The following is a 23,127-nucleotide window of genomic DNA, read 5'->3' on the forward strand; positions in this document are numbered from 1 at the left end:
GAAATATTATCTGTGGCTTAGTTATTTTGATAGCATTCTGCTTCTTAATTCCAGTCCAACGCATTGTTCTTAAACATGTGTGACAGAAAACTGATTAGCGACTCATTTAAATAATTATTTTTGAAAAATCTTTCTTCAAAATATTTTAGACTTGTTTTCAATCATGTCTTGATTTTTGAGCTAGAAAAATCTTAATTCTTTAAGAAACATGTCTTATAAACTTGTTAGTCTTAAATTGATTAATGCATATTTTGTTAATCCTTTTTTTGGTCCTCTAGTTCTTCTAGCATTGATTGATCGAATGGGAGACGCCAAAGACCAAGTTCGAGAGCAAGCACAGACTCTTATATTGAAATTAATGGACCAGGCAGCACCACCAATGGTATGACCACTTCTGGAAATTCAGAGTTAGGCTCTGATCTTACAAACATTTACATGTGATCTTAACTTGAAACACAAGTCATTCCAATGAAGTCGGTTGTTAAGTGTGTGTGCAAGTTTTAGCTGGATCATTGTTTTAATGTGTAAACAATATTGGACTGTTTTGCTTTAACTGAAGATATAACTGACACTAAATATACTGTTTTTACGTTATATACATCAAAAGCAGATGTTTTCGTATCAGGATGGCAGAAGTATTTTAATTAAACATGTTTGAAACTTCCAAATGGGCTTGAATTTTAATCAATACAATGGAAATAAGCTTGACCCTCAACTTCCCCAAAATCAAATTAATTAAAAAGCCTATAGGGTGAATAATACATTCACATCCACATAAGGATAGTCTTGTGGTTAAGACACTGGATTACAGCTCAGAAAATCTGTGTTTCTGGATTTGCCACATACTTCCTGCCTGACCTTGGGCAAAGCAGTTAATCTCCGTGAGCTTCAGTTCCCCACGTATAAAATGGGTTAAAAATACTTTCCATCTTTTGTCTGTCTTGTGTACTTAAGCTATGTCTACACTGTGCACGTTACAGTGTCATGGCTGTGCCGCTACAGCCGTGCCACTGTAAGGTACACAGTGTAGCTGCTCTTTGTCGGCAGAAGAGCTCTTGCCTGCCGACAAAATAAAACCACCTCCAACAAGGGTCGGTAGTTTTGACGGCAGGAGAGCATCACCTGCCGACAAAGCACTGTCTACACAGGTGATTTTTGTCAGTCAAACTTTTGTTGGTCGGGGGGGGGTGTGTTTTTTCACACCCCTTTAGTAACAAAAAGCTTTACAGACGAAGCTGCAGTGTAAACATAGCCACAGACTGCAAGTTCCTTGAGTCAGAAACTCTCTTACTATGTGTTTATGCAGTGCCTAGCACAACGGGACTCTGTTTATGGTTGGGTCTTCTGGGTGGTTCAATAAGACTCCTATTAATGTAAGTCTGAAAAATGAAAGATTGCCTAATAGGATTTATCACTTAAGCAGTATTATTGTGGAGTATTGGAACAGGGGTCCTCAATAGGAATGCTATTGTTACTCAACTACTACTAATTCTCTCTCAAGGAAAACCTCTTTATAAGTTTAGATATGGAGATGAACAGGGAGACTCTTTCAGTTTTGCAAACCAGAGCAAGGTACTTTAAACCTCTAAAACTTGCATATGTTTGTTCAGAGATGTGGGGATGAATGTGCAGGGAACTTGGATCTACAAATCACATCCACATCCATCCCAACTAGAGAGAATGTTTGAAAATTTGTGAGACAAAAAGTATTCTGGTATGATTTAAGCAACCTTAAAAATACATAATTCTCTCCTGCACTCCTCCTGTCCCCTTTCCTCAACCAAAAAAAGACTTAGTTGCATGTGTTTCTTACTGAGCATTTCATCACTTCTGTAATAACCTGTTCCCTAGGAACAGTTGAGTTGCTTGCTGTTGCCCTTTTCTTACATTGAGATGTTGAGGATGCTTATTTCTGAAAAGTAAATAAACTACAAAAAACCCAAAAACAATAAAAAAGGAAACAAAACATGGGAAGATATAGTAACATAATCTTAAAAATACAGCAAGTAAATGCATGGGTGTGATAAACCAAATACAGGAAGGAGATCCTAATTATTGCTAGAGAGCAGATTTCTCAGAGACCTATGTGATTAAGTCCTTTTTTGGAAGGATGAGTGGTAGTGGAGGGGGTAGCCTAAATAATCCTAAATTTCTGTTTGAAGAGGTTTGTTTTACTACCCTACAATTTCTTGCAGTTACTTCTCTGCCTATTTCTTGTCTCTCTGTCTGGCAAGAAGACTTCCTTATTTTCTCTTTTACCTCAGAAGATTGGCTAATTGAAGATGGACGTTTTCTTTCTTGCCAGCGTATGCTTTATTGTTCATCTGTGTTATTTTGGCAAGCAAGTACTGCTTGTCTTCTCTGGTTTGTTCTCTTTACAATTTATACATTGTAAAATGTAAGATTTTTCAAGTGAAAATTGATTAAACATTTTTGATTATTGTAACCTTTTTATAGCTATTCTAAAATGTGCTGCATAATCATGAAGAAGGATGTTATCTAGTGTTTGGTACTTCTTACACTACCTCTTTTTGATTAGCATAGTTGCTTTCAGTGTTTTTCAGTAACACCAATACAATTTGAATAGTTTACATAGGTATGCCACAGTGTGCTGTTTGGTATAACTATGCTACATCAGAATTGTGGTACTTGGAAAGGCTTAATTAAAGAATGCTGCATACACTGAAAAATATGCTATTCCTCAGGCAGTGTGCAGCCGTTGCTAGGCGACATTCTCAGATGCCTGCTCAATGATGGCAGCATTGCAGCTGAAGGGGCTTGCAGTTTGAGTCTATGCACTTGCTTTTAAATATCACTGGAATTCCAGAGTTTTGTAAGCTCCAAGTTGCCGCATTAACTGTGTGACATAGAGCTCCAGAACTCCTGGAAAATGGAGAATTAAGAAAGATAAAATGAGAAGGGAATGAATAAAGACAGATAAAAGACACTGAAAAATGACATGCAGGAGAGCAGATGAGGGATTGTTTAGTGTAAGAAATTCATATTAAAAGAAATGGCAAGAGATCAACACAAAGCATACTGAGAAGAAGAGACTAATAGAATTGGAGAGAAAATAGAACCAAGATAAATGAATGGGGAAAAAATTAAAATATAAAATGAAGAAGTGCAGAAGAAATTTAATGCAAGTGTAGAAGAATGAGTACTGGAAGAGACTAAAAATTGGGAATTGGAGGAGATTTTGATCAGGAAATAAGTAAGCTATTGGACAAAATGAATAAAGAAAAACCTTTGCTTTAAGCCATAGTAGTAAGTTTTAAAGTTTTGCGTTGACTTTGCAGTTGAATTACAAAAGGAAAAATATTTCAAAATATATAGAATTAGGAGAATGAAATATTGGGAGTGTATAAAGACAAACCATTTTAGAAATGTTTCTGGTGTGAGATATATTCTGTTGCTTCATGTAAATAATCCAATGATTGGGAGAGGAGGGCGGAGTTGATTAGTGTTTCATGTTGTAAAGCCTGTTTAAAAAAAAAAATCCAAAAAACCTCATTTTTGTTCAAAACATTCCTCTACTTTGCAAAACAAAACTTCAGAATATTCTCATCATAGTTGTTTGATGAATTTTTGATTCATAAAGCAATAGTTTCTGATGAATTTTTGATTTAAACATCATTATAGACTGTGAACAGGTTGCATTGTGATACCAGTGATTCAAAGCAATTGTTTTTGTTTTAATAGTGTATTTGGGACCGTCTTGCTGTTGGTTTTAAACACAAGAACTACCGATCCCGAGAAGGAGTGTGTTTGTGTCTCGTTGCAACCTTAAATATGTAAGCATCTTGCTTTTATGGAGACATAAAATATTAAAATTAGTCTGTCCTGTTTGTTTCTGAATGACTTTTCCACCTGAATTTATACTTTAAGGTGCCTGATGGATTTAAAATATGCTCTTACTAAATTGGATGATCTGAGCAATTGACTCGTCCAAGCTTTCTGGAGTTATCTGGAAGAATGTTCTTTTGGTGCATGCGTGCATGTGTGTATGTATACTGTGATAAAGTTCCTGCTCTACCTTGGTGGGTCTTGCGCTTATTGGCGGATTTGCTCGCCTTGGAGCTTCACGGCAGCCCTCAGCTTGGCTGTTTTTCTGAAACCACAGTCCCGGTCGACGACTCCTGTGTCTGACCAGGAATTGGGAGGATTTGGGGGGGAACCCGGGCCCGCCCTCTACTTTGGGTTCCAGCCCAGGGCCCTGTGGAATTCAGCTGTCTAGAGTGTCTCCTGGAACAGCTGTACGACAGCTACAACTCCCTGGGCTACTTCCCCATGGCTTCCTCCCAACACCTTCTTTATCTTCACCATGGGACCTTCCTCCTGGTGTCTGATAATGCTTGTACACCTCAGTCCTCCAACAGTCCACGTTCTCACTCTCAGCTCCTAGCGCCTCTTGCTCCTAGCTCCTCACGCGCACACCACAAACTGAAGTGAGCTCCTTTTTAAAACCCAGGTGCCCTGATTAACCTTTCTTAATTGATTCTAGCAGCTTCTTGATTGACTGCAGGTGTTCTAATCAGCCTGTCTTAATTGTCTCCAGAAAGTTCCTGATTGGTCTGGAACTTTCCCTGTTACCTTACCCAGGGAAAAGGGACCTACTTAGCCTGAGGCTAATATATCTGCCTTCTATTACTCTCCTGTAGCCATCTGGCCTGACCCTGTCACAATACATACATTTTTTTATATATATACACACTCTGTGTGTGTGTGTGTGTGTGTGTGTGTGTAGATAGATAGATATAGATAGATATGCACGCGCCAAGAGCTGGGGATCCATGAAAATGTTTACTTTAGTGATGCTATGCTACAAAGTAAAACTTCTGTTTTGGTGTGGAAAAAGTATTTTTTGTCTTTCTTAATTGATTTGTTTCATTTTTAGTTATGGTGCACAACCACTAATCCTCAGCAAGTTGGTACCACACTTATGCATCTTGTCTGGAGACTCCAATAGTCAGGTAAGGATTTTATTGCTATATATTACTTGTACAGTGTGCGTTTTGATATTAAAAAAAGATGATAAATTGATGTTATGTCCTTAAAGAAAAATCTTTACGGATCTTTTTTATGCTGTCTTTTAATTCCACCTATTCAAGCCTTACCTGTTGGCTTTTTCTCCCTGAGCCTTGTGTGTTGCCAGATGGACACAGTGTTGTGGGGGAACTGTTATGGTATGCCTGCCTCCGTGTGGCCTGTTGGATCTCTCATCTCATTTGTTTCCTGTCTCCAATAGCTTAAATCAAATCACTGTTTGATAGTCATTTTCTGTAGAACATATTCAGAGAAAAGCTACAAAAATAATTGAATAACAGGAAGGATTAACTCAGACAGAAGATTAAAATGAAATTTGTATAGCTTGACTAATTGACTAAGGAAACGTAACAAGTACAAACTGAACACATCTTGCAGAATACAGACAGGTGAGGCGAGATATTTAGGGAGGTACAAGGACTATAGCCAAGGCTAAGATTTTTGTCAGGGTTATTTTTAATAAAAGTCATGGACATGTCACAGGTAATAAAAATTTGCAGAAGCCGTGATCTGTCTGTGACTTTTGCTGCTGCGGCTCAGTGGTTTCCCCCCTGGAAGCTTCAGGGAGGCTCCTCTCCGCCCACGGCGGCTGGGAGCTGCAGGGTGACCATATTTCCCAAAGAGAAAACTGGCCACCCCCAGCCGCTCGCCCAAGGCGTCCCCCTCCCTGTGCTAGGCTCTTGCTCGTTGCTGGAAGCCTGAGGAGGGCCCCCTCAGGAGTATGTCACCTGTCACTGGAACCTTGGAGGGGGCCCCCTGTTGCCTGTCGTTGCTGTTGCCTGTTCTGGAACCCTGCCAGGGCCCCGCTGGCTACCAGCTCTAGAATCCTGCAGCCCCAGAGAATGTCACGGAGATTTCTGAAGTCACAGATTCCAAGACCTCCATGACATAAACATAGCTTTAACTATAGCTAGTAAGGAGATGAAATTAAGCAAAGAGATTGCTAAAATGACAATGAGGAGAAAAGTTGTGAATGGTGACATCTGCACTATCGAATAGCCTTCAAATTGAAGTGGTTGAAGCCCCACTTGTGGTTTGTTTAAAATAGGACTTGGCAAAGCACTAGAAAATACAGTAAGGAAAAAAGTTTTGATAGGATACGGACTAGATCAGAGGTATGTAAACTACGACCTGCGGGCCACATCCGGCCAGCGGGACCGTTCTGCCTGGCCCCTGAGCTCCTGGCCTGGGAGGCTAGCCCCCAGCCCCTCCCCCACAGCCTCAGCTCACTGCACCACCGGCGCAATGTTGTGGGCAGCGGGGCTGTGAGCTCCTGGGGCAGCACAGCTGCAGAGCCCGGCCTGATCCAGTGCTCTTTGTTGTGCAGTGCGTGGCTGGCTCCAGTTGGTCGGCGCGGCTGCCTGTCCTGGTGCAGCTGTGACGCCAGCCACCGGTGCTCCAGGCAGCATGATAAGGGGGCAGGGAGCGGGGGAGGGGGTTTGGTAGAGTGCAGGGGAGTTCGGGGGGTGGTCAGGGGCCAGGGGGCGTGGATAGGGGTTGGGGTGGTCAGTGGGTGGGCAATGGGGGAGTTGAATGGGGGGCTGGGGTTCCAGGGGCGGTCAGGGAGAAGGGGTGGTTGGATGGGGCAGGGGTCCCTGGAGGGGGCGCAGTGAGGAAGGATGGAGGTTGGATAGCACGGCTGGGGGCAGTTAAGGGGTGGGGGGTCTGGGGTGATCAGAGACAAGAGGTGGTTGGATGGGGCAGGGGTCCTGGGGGGTCAGTCAGGAAGGAGGGGGGGCAGTTAGGGGCGGTGGGTCCAGGGGTGGTCAGGGGGGCAGAGAGCAGGGGGTGTGGATGGGGCAGGGGTCCCGGGTGGGCTGTCGAGGTGAAAAGCATGGGGGGTCGGAGAGGGGGCAGGGGCTGGGGCTGGGCTACGCCAGGCTGTTTGCGGAGGCACAGCCTCCCCTCACCGGCCCTCCATACAATTTCTGAAACCCGATGCAGCCCTCAGGCCAAAAAGTTTGCCCTCCCCTGGACTAGATAATAGGTCTTCCATCTACTTTATATGCTTTTGCTTTCAATTAGGCTGGATTCCTGTCTCCTTAATAGCATAGGGGGTTGTTTTCAAGTCTGAAAGAAGCTCTGGCATTTTGTGGCTCTCTTGTTTTTAAAAAAAAAAAAGTCATGCTATGGGACGTATCTTAATAAAGTAAGTATGTTGTGGACCACCTGCTTTTCTGTTCACATATCAATAGGGTTCCTGAACCAAGTACATTAATACTTTACATGGAATAGTAATACAGTAGTAAGGAATTGTTTGTTTTAGCTATCTTTAATATGATAGGTATGATGTAGTTTTTGGAGATACTCTCTCTTCTTTCTCTTCCCCTAGTCCTTCTCTGCATATATTTCTCTACTAGCTGTTCGCCTTATTCTTTCCTTACCTGTGATTCTTTGTAGTAGTTCTATTAGTGGAGGCAGGAAGGCTGGCTCTTGCTTGTTTCTGGCTGCTTTTTCAGGCAATCAGGTTCTTATTTATGGTGAAAAGCAAAACTGGATTAGAAGCAGCTGGCAATAGAGCAAACAGCACTATTTGATCAGAAATATGGAATAATGTTTGGGATTGTTGATCTAGTGTAATAGGACTCTGAAGAAATTACTTCCCTCACCCCGCCCATTTGATATCTGTCTCATCCCCTCCAGTATTTCTGTTTGTAGTGTCACTGGGATGTCCACCTCCCCAGTGTCCCCTCTTGGCTAGAGGTCACTCTGCAGGTGGGCCTGCTTCAGTCTCCTCCTTCCCCTTCCCCCTTTCAAGCGGGTTTCTTGGCTTTTGAGAGTCCAGTGAAACAACCCTGTTTAGGGTCTGGTTTATTAACTTAGAGTTCAAAACTGAACACAAAAGCCTTCCCCCAGCTTTAAGCTGGCCACAGCCTCAAACTCCTCTGGTATCTCAGGGTCCTTCCTTCCTTAGCAGACTACTTCCAGCCTCCCTGCCCCCATAACTGAAGCAACTTCCCTGGTCTCAAGATCTTCTCTGCAGAAGCCTTTCTCACTCTTTTTGTAGTCTTTCTACAGCTTTCTAAGCATTCCCCCATCTTTGCTGCTTCCTGCTGCTCTTTATAAGAGAATCAACTTCTTCATAGCCAGTTGGTTCTATTAATTAACTCCAGGCTGCATCCCAGGTGTGGTAGGGCTAATTGAATGGGGAATGGCTGGAAAGGTCCTTGAAATAACTTTTTGTTACCCACTTTTCCATCCTCATGCTTCCAACTATTTGTGGGGCAAACCTGCATGTTGGGTTGTCAGGGGGCACTGGAAGATTGCTTATTCATCGTGTTACGTCAAATATGATCTTCTATAATTTTTTAAAAATCTTAATTAAATATGCATTCACAGGTGAGAGATGCTGCATTATTGGCAATTGTGGAGATTTATAGACATGTAGGAGAGAAAGTAAGAGCAGACCTTAATAAGAGGGGAATTCCCTCTGCAAGGTAAGTCATTTTTTAAATTTTGACCACTTAATTATTTTGATCAGTGCCTAGAATGCATTAAAATCCTGCTGCTGTTAAATATGCAGTGCCATTTTTTACACCATCTGTCAATTCCTTTTGTTTATATTATAACATCATTGTTGTTTCTAATTCTGCTTGTTATGTAACAAATTATACGTAACCAGAATTGAAAACTCCTTACTTCATCTTTTCTGCTGGAAGATGCATGGCCTGTGTGATGCAAACAGCTTTACATCTAACAATCAAATCAGATTTTTTTTAAAGTAGACCTGGGCAAATAATGGGGAAAAATCCTTTAATGTAATAAAAAAATCATAATGAACTTTGAAGAAATTATTCAAATATATTGTGTCCAACTGTAAATTTGGGTGTATAGTTGTGTGTGAGAAATTATTTATTGGAAAATATTTGGAAGTCATCTATAATTCTAACGTATTAGCAGAAGGATTTCTTTCTTAAGGATTAAGAGTACAAAAGCTGGAGAGATTTGAAAGAGTTGCTTAATTCATATTCCCAAACAGTTCAAGAGTTGATATTAAATTATCCAAAGTCTCAGCTTGTCCGCACCAGGTAATTGCAGTAGGTCGGGGCAAGACATGGCTCAACTAAACCCCTTCCTGTGTCAAGACAGAATTCAAGGCATCCCCATTATGATAGAAAGGATAAGTATAAGCTAATAGGTGACAGTTAAGACCGTGCTGCAAACGGTGGATCTGATGACTGCCACTATATTCCTAGTACCCGTCTCCTCCACATCTTCATATGAGGCAACCTCAGTGGACCTTAAGTTCCAAGTGGAAGCAAACATCAAAGGGACTTGCATTTTATCTGGGTAATAAATTATCTTTTGGTCTCTCTATCCTGGTGACAGTTCAGGGACAAACTGCAATTCGGAACATATTTCCGAATTCCTACCATTTAAATTGTAGTGACTATGGATGTGTCCATTTTGAAGTGGGTAAACCACACACAAATATTCCACTCTCAGGGAACTTGGTTTCTCCAAGAGCAGCATCTGCAGGTAAATGTACCTGAGATGAGTGATGCACGTAGGACCAACAGCTTCCTGTTTTCCCAAAAGGTTTTTCTGGTTCAAACGGGCAGTTGGACCATCATGTTTTGCAAAAACTAGCAGAGAAGTACTGGTGCTTGTTATGAAGCCCTTCAGGGAAGGGGAGTTGGCTCTATCCTAGAAAACATTTTACAGCCATTCTGTATCTGGCATGCAAGGAGAATACAGTAGTAGCTCTTGCAAGTGGTCACTGGATCAAGGAGGGGTAGATGAAATCATTCCCCTCAACATAAAGCTATCATTTTCTACTCTGGTACTGACAAAAAGCAAAACTTCTGTGTGCCTGTCTATTCCAGTAACAAAGCTCAGGAAAGACAAACGTTAAATAATCTTGGTAGTTCTATGCTGGTTTAGACTGACATGGTTCTCAGTTCTGTTTATAGATGGTGAAGGCCAATCTTTATCATATTGAGAGTCATTACAGCTGATCATTACTCTTATAGAAACTTATTTTTACTGCTGTGTGGATGAGTAACTTTCATTATTTTAAAGTACTATAGATGGTCTACAGTTTGAATACAACTACTTTAAATTGACTCATTCAGAGCTTCTCAACTATTCCGTTATATGACAGTGACTTAGAAAATGGATCATGAAGTTGTAAAGTTAATATGTAACTGAAAATGTTTCCCTTTAATATTTGTACACATATATAGTTTAGAATGTCCGTATTGTTTCATTGTGTGTGTGTGTCTGTTTAGTTTGCGTAAAAAAATATTCATGTAAGATATTGCAGATGATGCTTCAGTTCACTCTGCTCTAAAGCACTGGCAAAGCAATGCTTGTGTCCTAAGTTGAGGAAGGCAGGAAAGTTAATTATACGCAGTTTGTAAGAAATTTTGTGTAACTTCATTAATATACGGGGCATATCCCGTGTAGATAATGCCAAACAAAGTTTGTAACACCTCTGATTAAGATTCCACTAGATTTAAAAGGTCCAGTAATCTGTGTTTTGGGTTTGTTTTATGCCTGTTTGGTGGTTCATTTTTGCATTAAATATGGAGGGGCTTTATAAAAACTTAAAAATTTTCACGTAAAGTACAGCTCTCGGTTGTTGCAGGATAATTTGTATACAATTTCTGCCAGGCTGGATCTAAATTCTGTGTTAAGACCCTGGTTTCTAAGGCAAATGGGAAAGTCTGCAACATTTTCATTGAAATGAATTAATGGAGATTTTTATTGAATTAAACCTGAAGACCAATACAGTGAGTACAGTACACCTTCTTGTGTTGTTGTAATACGAAATGCAGTTTATTTTACTAATCCATCACAGATTTCTGTGTGCCACAGATTTTTGTATTGGCAACTCATAATTGTATCCAAGAAGTTGAAGGGAAGCTGGGAATTTTGACAGATGTGTTGAGGGCATTATTGGGGCTTTTGACACAAAAAAAGGCTTGGGTGGTTTCAGTTATGAGGTAAACACATAGGTTGGGTACTTTACTGAAATAATTTTGTTTTTAAATTTCCACCATTCAGGCTTCAGAGATTATCCCACTGAAATAAATGACAAATGATAAACTTAAACCTTTCAGAGCTCTTTGTTTCAGGCGGTCTGCATACTTGGGAGGACAACACAGCATAAGTTTGCATTGAGAGTTATCTTCTCACCCATAAATGAAAGAGAGCCACTTTTTAAAAATGAAGGCTGTAGATTGTGGCGCATGCTTAATTGTGGAATATACGGTGTCCTGTTCATGTATAGAATGGGTCAGGGTGGATTTGATTTAAATCACTAGTCGGAAAGATTTGATTTAATCAAGGATTTCTACATAAAAGTACATTCTTGTTGGTTGTTATAACCTTAATACATATTCTTCACAAGTCAGAGATAGGTGTAGGTTTCATTTTTAGAAGGTACACATTATATATTTTTAAAGTGATTTATTTGGAAAACTTTTCAGATAAGTTTTACAGCTATATCAGAAAATGAATGATTGTTTGGTTATTTCATTTACCAAATGTACTTGAAGCAGATATTTATGAAGTCATTGGGAGGTGAACTATCTCCAATTCAACAGGTTAATCATTAATATTTGGAGGATTTTCTTGCCATGCTGTATTAGGAGGAGAACATCACCATTCAGACATTTAAATTTGTTTATTTAAGTAAAACAACGACGTTATGTATTCAACAGCAGATCTTTAAAATATTAACAAAAGAAACGTATGAATTTTTGAATTTAGTTACAATTCACGTTTTTTAAAATCAGGTTTGTTTTTGTTAAAATTCTTTTAAACTACAATAGTTAAATGAAATTTAAAAAACAAAAATTAAATCAACATCAGCCAGGTCAACATGAGAAACTTAAAATATTGGCTTCTGCAGCTAACTCAGTCGTCTTCACCTTCGTTTTCCTGTTTGTTCATAATCTGGAAAAGAAAATCAAGATTTCCGTTTTTTTAGGTTCCCAATGATTTCTCAATTTGGCATGAATTAGTCCAAAGGAAGAAAATATTCTTTCTACATCAGCAGAAGAAGCTACTGCTGTTAAAAGTGAGATTATCACTTAAACAGTCTCTGAATCCAAGTGCTTAAGTGAATTCCACCTGTTCACTGGTGTGACTTTCTTTAAAACATCAGCAAACCTGTATTTCTTGAATGGTTCACCTTTAGCTCTGAAATTTATTATAGTTTGCATTATGGAGGGATGATGGCAGTTAAGGTTTGACTCTGGTACTGAGTATTGAGAATATTTGCAAGAAAATGATTTGGAGATAGTGCTTGTCCCATTTGTTTTTTTTTTTTTAATACTTTAACTCTGTCATTGCATATTTCTCTTTTTAAGATCTCACTCAGTGCCTTCCAAATTCAAACAGCGTCAGCAATAAAACAGCTATTTCCCTGCATTTTGTTCAAGGCTCCAGAAATAGGCTTCAGGTTACTCAGCATGTATTCAGCATTTCTTTAAAGCCAAATGTTGAGAACTTTGGCTGTGACAGTGCCATCTGTTTTTTCACAATTTTGTTCACAAGCTATCATCAGATTAGGCCATTTCTTGATGTAGTGCTCAAAGCAGTCCACTACTGAGTTCCATCTCACATCTTGTGGGAGAGTTAGCTTGGTTCTTTCCACTTTTTTTCAGAACAGCTGCTGCAAAGTAGTTGTTGTGGAAGTATTTTGCAATTTTAACATTAGCCTTTATTTCTGGAACACTGAAGTCTTTGGCTAGGAGGTGCATCAAATGAACACTGCAACCATATGTTAGCTTGAGACTCTCTTCTAAATAATTTCTTCTCATCTTGGATACATTTGCAGCATTGTCTGTGACCAAGCTGCGTACTAGACATTTGAATTTTTTTTTTCAGTTTGTTATAGCTTTTACTGCTACTTCTTGTAAGTATTCTGCTGTGTCATTTCCTGATGTATTGATGTTTCTGTAAGGAAGACATTCTCTTCTTCTGTTGTCACACAAGCACATACAACTGGATCATTGTGGACGTTGCTCCACCCATCAAGACTCAGGTTAACAATTTTACTCTCTAGACCTTTTGCACACTGCACAATTTCTCTTTCATACACTTTATCCAGCAATTTGCCTGTGACATCTGTTCTGTTGGGTGGCCTGTATCCTGGTCTTAATGACTGAACCATGTTAATGAAGTTTGGGTTATCAATCATCTGGAAAGGAGAGTTTGTTGCATAAACAAACCGGGCAATTTTTTCATCAATTACCTCTTTTAGTAGTCTGCTGGTTCTTATCACAGACTTATCTCTGGTTGTTTCTGGACGATGGAGATTTTTTTTTCTTTTTGCTGCAGGTGATGTACTGTGGCTATGTGACTTACATGATGTGACTGAAACACTATCATTGGCAGATAACTCTGAAACTATAGAAAATGGTGGTGATCTTGAAGGTGGATAGTCTCAGAATCCTGTATGTTGAGGATGGAGTCTCTTAAACAGAATAAGTCAATGCAGTTATTTAATTATTATTCCCATACTGCTCATTTTAGTATTACTCATTGCATTCACTGACACTCGGTACTACTTTAAAGGTGAAATTATAAAAGGAAGATTTGCCTATTTCAGCTATTTATTTTTTTTATCACAACTGCATCTGAAATGATAGTACCATAGAGTAACAACTATATTTTTTGCTCAAACTTGAGAATTCAAGAATAGTCCAGAAGGAAGACAGCCAATCTTTAAGAAAGAAGTATGAAATAAAAGTTTACCAACCTGAAGATCCTGCATGTTCAGACATGTTCCTTTCATCATCTTCAGCGCAGCTTCCTCCTGAGAAGGAGCACTTCTCATGATGATTCATTCAGGCAACCAGGCCTTGCATTTCTTTGTTGCACTGTTTGCATTTTGCATGCATGCCAGTCTTATCCACAGGTAGAGGAACTTCATTAAAATATTCCCAAACTGGGTCCCTTTTACGACAGGCTACCATTTATAGGTTTACCCTTCTCTCATCAGAAGGGAAAACCATGGTAGATCCAATGAAGGTTACATTCAGAAAGACCTCAAGACTTCTGGAATATGCTGCTCAAACAGTTTCACTTTTGTTTCTACTGCCTGTTCCTCCATTCTCACATTTATCTCCAGACTTCTCATTGTCCAGATCTTTCGCCCCAACAGTCTTCTATTCATTGAACTTTTTGAAACCTTGCACTTTTAGGGAGAGGTAAGGGTTTGACTCTGTGTACACAAATTTGCAGAGGGACAATAGGGTTGAGGTCTGTTATTTCTCACCTCTCTATGTATATTTATTTATTTTAAAACACTTTTTGCTGTTAACAAGCATGTTATCTCTGGAGACACAAATCCACAGTTTGAAAACTGCAAAACTAAGCATCTCTGATGGTATCTTCCAGACTGAGCACTGAGTCCCATTGGGTAGATAGAAAGATTAACCTAAATAATCTATACAGAAGCCCCTGGAACCTGATAAGATTGGGTCCCTAATCCATAAATGGAATTCATTTACAAAACTTTTCTTAAACATTACATGAATATATTGTCTCATACTATAGATTTAGAATTTATAATCCCTGTTCCATGACGAGATATCTTGGAGCTATAATATATCTTAATTAAAACTCTTTAGATTGGATTTTTTTGATAAAATGCTTTTTGAGGAAAAAACCTATTTAAATTTAAAAAAATATTTTTATCCACCCTGGAATGGATTATAATAACATTAGCATGTGAACTTTCTATGCTAGACATATAGACAAGACAAATAACCAGCACGTAGATGATAAAGGGAAAGACCTATGTAAAATGCAAGAGGTGGCAATAATTGACCCTTCAGCACTGAAGTATTAAATTACATCTTACTTAGCAAGAGTTGCTGCCAAATCTAGGATATATGTTCATTCCAGTATAGCCTGCCAGAGTGAAATTAGACAAGCCCTGAAATATCCCTATGTGGGGATATTAATCAACAGAATTCTAGCAGTATAATTATTACTCTAGCTGTGTTGGTGTAACTCCCCATGTAGACACTCTTGTTAAACCCAAAAGAAAATAGTTGTGTCAGAGCATGTATGTAAAGAGAATCTTGGAAAAAACACTTGCTTAAAAATTATTTAAATGTGCATAAGTGGTTGAACCAACATGAAAAGAATTGAATGTAGTTATTCTGTATAATGTATTAATTTTTTTATGAACTTGCAGCTTGAAATGCTTTCGTAAAAATTTCTTTGAGCTCAGTGTGACCTAATTAAAAATGTGAGGTTCAAAATTAAAGTAGCATAATGTATGGTTTTTGTGAATTACTGTTGCTTCAAACATATTGTTCTTGTTCTGATGATTACAGTGAAGTGACTGTTCCAAAATGAAGAGTTGTGCGGATAAATCAGAAAACTGTGCAAACCTACCTCAAAAGAAAAATTAGATAAAATTTTGGATAAGGTGGAGTTAAGGTGGTAAAACACCCCCCCCCCCCCGAAGAATATTGGATATAATATAATATATTTGAAGAAGTGTATGAAATGAGACAGGTTTCTACCTCATTCTGTGTAATCGTATATTGTGTCTTCTCAGTGAGTACACATGAAGAGCAGGACAGGGTGGAGCATTCCACTGCTGTGTAGTAAATAGTGCAATATAAAAATATTAATAGTAGTTTGGGTTTTTTTTAAAGGTATATTCTAGGTTAAAAGAATGTTAAGATTGCAAAGTCAGAAAATGCTAAAGTTAAGGTTTTCCGTATGTTGATAACTTTGTCCTTTTCAGAGTAGCAGCCGTGTTAGTCTGTATTCGCAAAAAGAAAAGGAGTACTTGTGGCACCTTAGAGACTAACAAATTTATTAGAGCATAAGCTTTCGTGAGCATCCGATGAAGTGAGCTGTAGCTCACGAAAGCTTATGCTCTAATAAATTTGTTAGTTGCATCCGATGAAGTGAGCTGTAGCTCACGAAAGCTTATGCTCTAATAAATTTGTTAGTCTCTAAGGTGCCACAAGTACAACTTTGTCCTTGGTTCTTTAAACGCCATAAATATGTTCTTTGAGTATATGAACACTTTTTTTAACCACCTGATTTATTCATTATTCAGTGTGCAGGTTGGATGGTGAATGAAATGGGTATGCAATGAATGAGGTGAGAGTCGAAAGGCAACTTTCATCATGAATTACAGAGGTTGAATTGTGTACAGTGAATGGGCCCACATGTTGAACAGTGAGGAAAAGTGATGCATTCATAACCCAGGAAATGCCAAGTTAAGTTTGCTCCTGCAGTGTTAGTTCTGCCTTCATGTGTGTATGCGAGGTGATAGTATTCAATTGCATGATAAAATACTGTTTTTTAAAATAAGACTGCCTCATTCAATGCACAAATTGATTGGTGACTAGGAAGTATTTATTCTTTTAACATATGTTTTGTATGAAGTAATATGTTGTTGGGAACTGTTGAAGTTTGGCTGTAACTGAGTTGTGTAAATGTACAGCTGCACAAGGTGTCATGTAAGTTATGGTTGTACTTAAAACTAGGATTCAAGGTAACCAGTGTTGCATCTAAAATTGAGGCTTATGTTAGACTCAGTTACCATATTGAGACTCGACCATTGATCCGTTTAGTTGGGTATACTGTGTCTAACAGTGGCTATCAGTATGAAGAATGATTCAGAGAGAGGCATAAAAATCAGTCTCCGGTTGTGCAATGTTATTCTGTGGAGGAAGATTTCTTCCGAAACCCATCCAGCCATCAGTTTCTGTCCTGAAGTATAAGGACTAATAAACCATTGCAGTTTTATTCTAGAATAGATATACAAGTCTCTTCTGTTTTGCATAAACATCTCACCCTTATTTAATCTTAGTAAGTTTTAGAGGGTAAGTAATACCATGTGGCATTAAATTTCATAAGAAGGTTGCCAGCATTTCCGAAGGGATATCTAAATTTACTAATTGCTAGAAAGGTCAAAACGTACATATGAAAATTCCATAAAAGATATGATATGATTATGGGTAGTAACTCAGGGTTTTGTCTCATTCTTTCATGTATACCAGACATTTGCCACTGCTATACTTTCAGTAATGTCACTTAAATCTCAGACTACATGGACACTTATGTTCATATCAGGGTAGATGACCATGTACACACCCATATGTGTTCTTCATACCCACTCCAAATGTCCACGTATGCTGTGCTGGATGTGGGCAGAATGCTTTCTAAACACACATTCCCACGTTCACACTGCTGCTTTTGTTAGCCAATGTTAGCGCTATCATTTCAGGGCCAGTATTCTGGGGTACTGTGCATCACAGGAGATGCTATAGGAACCACTTTGCTGTGTGGTCTTGATACTGGCTACCGCCTTCACACATTGGCCAGTGGCAATTCCTGCTCACCTTTCCCTCCTGCCAAACTATATGGAAGAGATGGAGCAACTGAATGATCATCTGGCTCTACTCTTGCTCCTTACTGTGGGACTAATGTTTATGCAACAGCGTAGGTGACCAGCAAGATGCCGGGTGGAAACTGGGAAGAACTTTCTGACACGCCAAAGATGGGAGGCCATGAAGTTGAGTGACATTCCAGTCAGGTCCCTTGAAACAGATATGGTGATATCCAGTATTATCCATAGATGGATTGTTGCTTCTGGTACAGGAGAATCACCACAGTGTAGTAGGATCAAATTGTTTTGGAAACCTGGGATGACAAGCAGTGGCTTCAGAACTTCTGAATGAGGAAACAGACCTTCGTGGAGCTGTGTGAGGAGCTTGCAGCACACTTCCAGTGCTAGAACACTTGATTGAGGAAAGCCATACCAGTGCACGCAGGCTGGGAAGTCCACTGTTGGGGTCATGATTGTGTAGGTTTGCGAGGCAAGTAATGGTATGATCCCATGAGTGGCTCCCATAAGCAGAGGTCTTCTTCCAGTGATTGCACATGTGCATTCTTCCCTAGGTATGCGCATGCCCCACCCACAGTTACCGTAATTTTTCCCTCCGTGGTACCCGTCTCGGTGACTCAGGTGTCCTCTGTTGCCATGCAACTTTAGTACCAGTATAAAGCACCCAGCCAATCCCGCATCCTCTCAGTTCTTTCTTACTGCCTGTGATGGTCACTGGAACTACTCTCCTTGCATTCGCAAGTTCTTTCAGTGGACTTTCTTTGTTGTACATAGTTAGTTTTAGTGAAGTTTAATAAATAAGTTACCATGTTTTTCGGGGTTTTTTGTCTATTCCCTGGTGCTGAGGAATTCCTTGATCACCAGGAGTCAAGCTCTGCACCTCTTGCAATAAGGCTATGCCCTTGAGTGACCCCCACTCAAGCTATTTGAAGTTCCTGGGGGAAGGTCATATTGGGGACTATTGCCAGATCTGCAAGGACTTTAAGCCTTGTACAAAGGAGGATTGGGAGGCCACGCTGATGTTCTTGCTCATTGAGGTGGCACTGAGACCTCCATCTGAGCCAGGCCAGTCAGACTCAGCACTAAGTGCCTCTGTGCTAGTCAGAAGTGCTGCTTCTGTTGTACTGGAGTCCTATCACTGATCACCATCCTTAGTGCCTAGAAAAGACATAAGAAACAGCCTGCCAAAAGGCGCTGATTCCTGGCACCAAAGATTTCCAGTTACAGGGGTCAGAGTAGAATAATATCTAAGCCAAAGCACTTCTTTGCCTTGGTATACAGAAGCAGAAATGGAGAAAGAGCACCCCCATCTAGTGCTGGCCTCCTCCTGACAAGGCAGTCTCCCTGGATGACTAAAGGACATACCAATAGTTAGAGAGTGGCCTTAGATCTGGTCATACAGATGGAGGTAGTGAGAGTGTCTTCCCGGAGTTTGGTTGACATGTTAGCCACTGTGGGCCCTTCAAAAGTGAGGGTGTTATAGATTCAATTAAGTCTCTTGCATCCCTTCCCCCTATTTCAAAAAGGGCTGAACAAAAATACTATGTTACCACCCAAGGTTGAATTCCTTTACACCTCCCCTTCCCTCCCTCCCCCCGGGATCCCTGTTGGCATCTGCTGTCAATGAGAGAGGATCATCAGGGTACAACTACGGACTCAACAAATTAGACTTGTTCAATAGGAAAGTTTATTCTATCATGGGGTTATAACTCAAAATTACAAACCAGCAGACGCTGCTGGGCAGATTCGATTTTAACGTGGGACTCCATGCAAAACTTCAAAAACTTGCTCCCACAAGAGGCCAGGCAAGAGTCCTCCTCACTAGTGGACAAGGGACAATCAGTGGTGAGGGCCTCATAGGAGATCCAACAAGACTATTCAGGACCCACCTTTCGAAGGAGCTATGCACTTTTTGTAGCAGACGGATGTGAAGTTTCATGGACAAAGACTCAAGAGCAACCATTAAGTCCCTTGGATTGTATACCAAGCACAGTAGAGGTGGGATACACCCTCCAGTTTATTTCTAATCCTCCTTCCCACTCTCCCTCATCATTCATCTTCAGGGACCCCTCTCATGAAGAACTTTTGGTCCAGGAGGTTCAGTCTCTTCTTTGGGTGGGAACCATGGAAGAGGTTCTGCGGAATTTGAGGAAAGGGGTTCTACTGCCATTATTTCCTAATTCCGAAAGACAAGGGAGGTCTCAGACCTATATTATACCTTCAGCAACTCAACCACTATGTCAACAAGATAAAGTTCCACATGGTCACCTTGGCATACATTATCCCCACTCTGGATCTCGGAAACTGGTATGCCACCGTCAGTTTAAGAGATGCTAATTTTCATGTGTCAATATACCATAGTGAACCACTCACACTGCCAATTCATGGTACCCCTGTTCGGCCTGTCTGCAGCTCCTTGGATGTTTAGAAAATGTATGGCAGTATTGGTAACTTTCTTGAGGACCTTAAAGGTGCAGGTCTACCCTTATCTACATGACTGGCTAGTCAAGGGCTGCTCCAGGGCTTAGGTAGTGTCCAATGTTCGACTTATCCAGTTGACATTCAAGGCAGTTAGGCCTTCTGATAAATGAAGTTTACCCTCTTTCCAGTGCAAAGGATAGAGTTTGGGCTGTGCTGTCCTGTGCTCTACCCAGGCCAGGGCTTACCTCCCAGAGATTAAATTCCAATTAAGCCAATCCCTGGTAGTGCATCTCAAATGTCATCCAATCACAATAGCCTGAAATTGTATGAGGCTCCTAGGTCATATGGCCTTGTGCATATATGTGGTACAATACGCAAGGCTGCATCTCAGATCCCTCCAGATCAATGTATTCACCAAGCTGTAGCCATCTGGACACTGTATTTGCATATCCCCACATGTTCTCCTGTCCCCAAATTGATGATTGGATCATCTTATCGTTTGTATGGACTTTCCGTTTATACACCCAAAACTGTCAATGAGTTTGGTCTCAGATGTGTCCGTGTTAGGATGGGGAGCTCACCTACAGCCCCTCAGAACTCAGGGCCTTTGGTCTTTGGCAGAACTTTCCCTTCACATAAACATCAGGGAACTCAGAGAGGTTCGCCTTGCCAGACAGGCCTTTCGGCCCCACATTAGGGGTAGAAACTTTTGTCTCACAGACAACACTGCAGCCATGTTTTATCAGGCAAGGAGGAGCACGCTTTTCCCTCCTTTGTCAGGAAGCAGTGCAGCTATGGGAATTTTGCATAGCCTACTCAATCAATCTTGAGACCTCTTATCTTTCAGAGGCACAGACTGAGCTAGCAGATCATCTCAGCAGGTATTTCTCCAGTAACAATGAGTGTTCTGTTTTTCCGGATGTGGCGAGAGACATTTTCCAGAAGTGGGACACTCCCCAAATAGACCTATTTGCAAACAGACACAACAGAAAGTGTCAGCAATTCTGCTCCCTACAAGGCCACAGTATGGGTTCCATCACAGATGTGTTCCTGCCACCTTGGATGGGGCAATTTTGTTGTGCTTTTCCACCTATCTTGCTCATGCACAGAGTGCTACTGAAGATCAAGCGGGACTAGGCCTGGGGTATTGTGATAGCTTCAGCATGGTCCCACCAACACTGATATGCCACTCTGCTAGACCTCTCAGTGGTGACTCCAGTTCCATTTCTGTTGCACCCAGACCTGATCTCCCAGGACTATGGTCAGCTCTTCTACTCGAACCTGAGCTCCTTTCATCTGATGGCCTGGAAGCTTCATGGCTCAGTCTCAGAGAGCAGGCTTGATCAGAGCAAGTTTGTAAGGTTCTATTAGGCAGTAGAAAGCCCTCCACCAGAGCTACTTACCTCTTGAAATGAAATCGGTTCTTGGTCTGGGCATCCCAGTGTTGAGTCTCGCTGATGCGTTAAGCCATATAAAACGTACTTAAATATTTATTGCACCTGAAACTGCAAGACTTAGCAATCTCTTCTGTCAAGATACACCTGGCAGCAATATCCGCTTTCCACCCTCAGATGGATAACAATCTGTTTTTTCAGATAACTGATTCCTTGAAGGCTTAAAAAGGTTTTTACCTTCAAGTAAGGAAGCCGGTTCCTCCTTGGGACCTGAGTCTGGTCTTGTCAAAACTTCTGGGACCACTGTTTGAGCCTTTAGCAACGTGCTTCTTCTTATGCCTCTCCTGAAAGGTGTTTTTCTTCGTTGCTATCACTTTGGCCAGAAGAGTGTCAGAACTTCGTGTTCTGACATCCGAGTCACCATACACAGTCTTCTTTAAAGATAAGATGTATTTACATCCTCACGCCAGTTTTCTCCTGAAAATGGTTTCACATTTTCAAAGCAATCAGGCAATTTACCTACGTGTCTTTTACATGAAACCCCATGCAAATAGGAGTGAATGTCTTCACTCATTGGATGTTAGAGAGATTCTAACTTTCTACACAAAAAGAACTAAACCATTCTGGAGGTCCACCCAACTGTTTGTGGTCATAGAAGACAGGATGAAAGGTCTCCCAATATCTTCACAGACGGTTTTGTCCTGGATAATTTCATGGATTTTTTTTATGTTCAGGCAGGTGTTTTGCTGCCAACTAACCTGACTGATTATTCCACAAGATTGCAAGCATCCTCAGAAGCATTTTTAGTGCAGAGCTCTATTCAGGAAATGTGTAAAACAGCAACCTGTCTTTCGTGCACACCCTTTAGTGCACACTGACGCCATCAGTCAGCATTCAAGAGATGAAGCCAGATTTGGTCGAGCTGTACTGCTGTCTTTGTGTACATGAACTCCGATTCCTTCACCTATTTAACTGCTTGGAAGTCACTTAGAGTGGAATGCATGTATGCAATTGCTGAAAGAAGAAAAATGATTATTAATCTTTTGTAACTGTTCTGCTTCAAGATGTGTTCCACTTGTTCATTCCACAACCCACCCTCCTAGCCCTCTACAGAGAATCATAGGACTGGAAAGGACCTCGAGAGGTCATCTAGTCCAGTTCCTTGCACTCATGACAGAACTAAGGATTATCTAGACCATCCATGACAGGTGTTTGTCTAGCCTGCTCTTAAAAATCACCAATGATGGAGATTCCACAGTCTCCCTACGCAATTTATTCCAGTGCTTACCTACCCTGTCAGGAAGTTTTTTTCCTAATGTCCAACCTTAACCTCCTTTGCTGCAATTTAACCCCATTGCTTCTTGTCCTATCCTCAGAGGTTCAGAGAACAATTTTTCTCTCTCCTCCTTGTAACAACCTTTTATGTCCTTGAAAACTGTTATCATGTCCCCTTTCAGTCTTCTGTTTTCCAGACTAAATAAACCCAGTTTTTTCAGGCTTCCCTCATAGGTCATGTTTTCTAGACTTTTAATCATTTTTGTCGATCTTCTCTGGACTCTCTCCAATTTGTCCACATCCTTGAAATGTGGCTCCCAGAACTGGACACACTTCTCCAGTTGAGGCCTAATCAGTGTGGACTAGAGCGGAAGAATTACTACTTGTGTCTTGCTTACAAAACTCCTGCTAATGCATTCCAGAACGATGTTTGCTTTTTTTGCAACAGCATTACAGTGTTTACTTATATTTAGCTCGTGGTCTACTATGACCCCCAGATCCCTTTCCACAGTACTCCTTCCTAGGCAGTCATTTCCCATTTTGTATGCGTGCAACTGATTGTTCCTTCTTAAGTGGAGTACTTTGCATTTGTCCTTCTTGAATTTCATCTCATTTACTTCAGACCATTTCTCCAGTTTGTCCAGATCATTTTGA

At 40.6% G+C, this 23,127-nt stretch overlaps 2 protein-coding genes across 45 annotated transcripts in view; one reads left to right on the forward strand and one right to left on the reverse strand.

Moving 5' to 3' along the window:
* CLASP2 (cytoplasmic linker associated protein 2) overlaps positions 1-23,127 on the forward strand; it is a 274,460-nt gene that overhangs the window by 25,498 nt on the left and 225,835 nt on the right. For all 44 annotated transcript variants that reach the window (XM_043508830.1, XM_043508832.1, XM_038392148.2 and 41 more), the window contains exons 3-6: positions 279-382; positions 3,703-3,794; positions 4,898-4,973; positions 8,386-8,483. In XM_043508830.1, coding sequence (XP_043364765.1) covers positions 279-382; positions 3,703-3,794; positions 4,898-4,973; positions 8,386-8,483 — 370 coding nt within the window. The remainder of the gene's footprint in view (positions 1-278; positions 383-3,702; positions 3,795-4,897; positions 4,974-8,385; positions 8,484-23,127) is intronic.
* FBXL2 (F-box and leucine rich repeat protein 2) overlaps positions 14,067-23,127 on the reverse strand; it is a 463,505-nt gene continuing 454,444 nt past the window's right edge. The window contains exon 17 of the transcript XR_006279231.1: positions 14,067-14,224. The gene's annotated coding sequence lies outside the window, so the exon portion shown is untranslated. The remainder of the gene's footprint in view (positions 14,225-23,127) is intronic.

This window comes from Dermochelys coriacea, chromosome 2, assembly GCF_009764565.3.
Source record: "Dermochelys coriacea isolate rDerCor1 chromosome 2, rDerCor1.pri.v4, whole genome shotgun sequence".
In the NCBI taxonomy this organism is placed as follows: Eukaryota; Metazoa; Chordata; order Testudines; family Dermochelyidae; genus Dermochelys; species Dermochelys coriacea.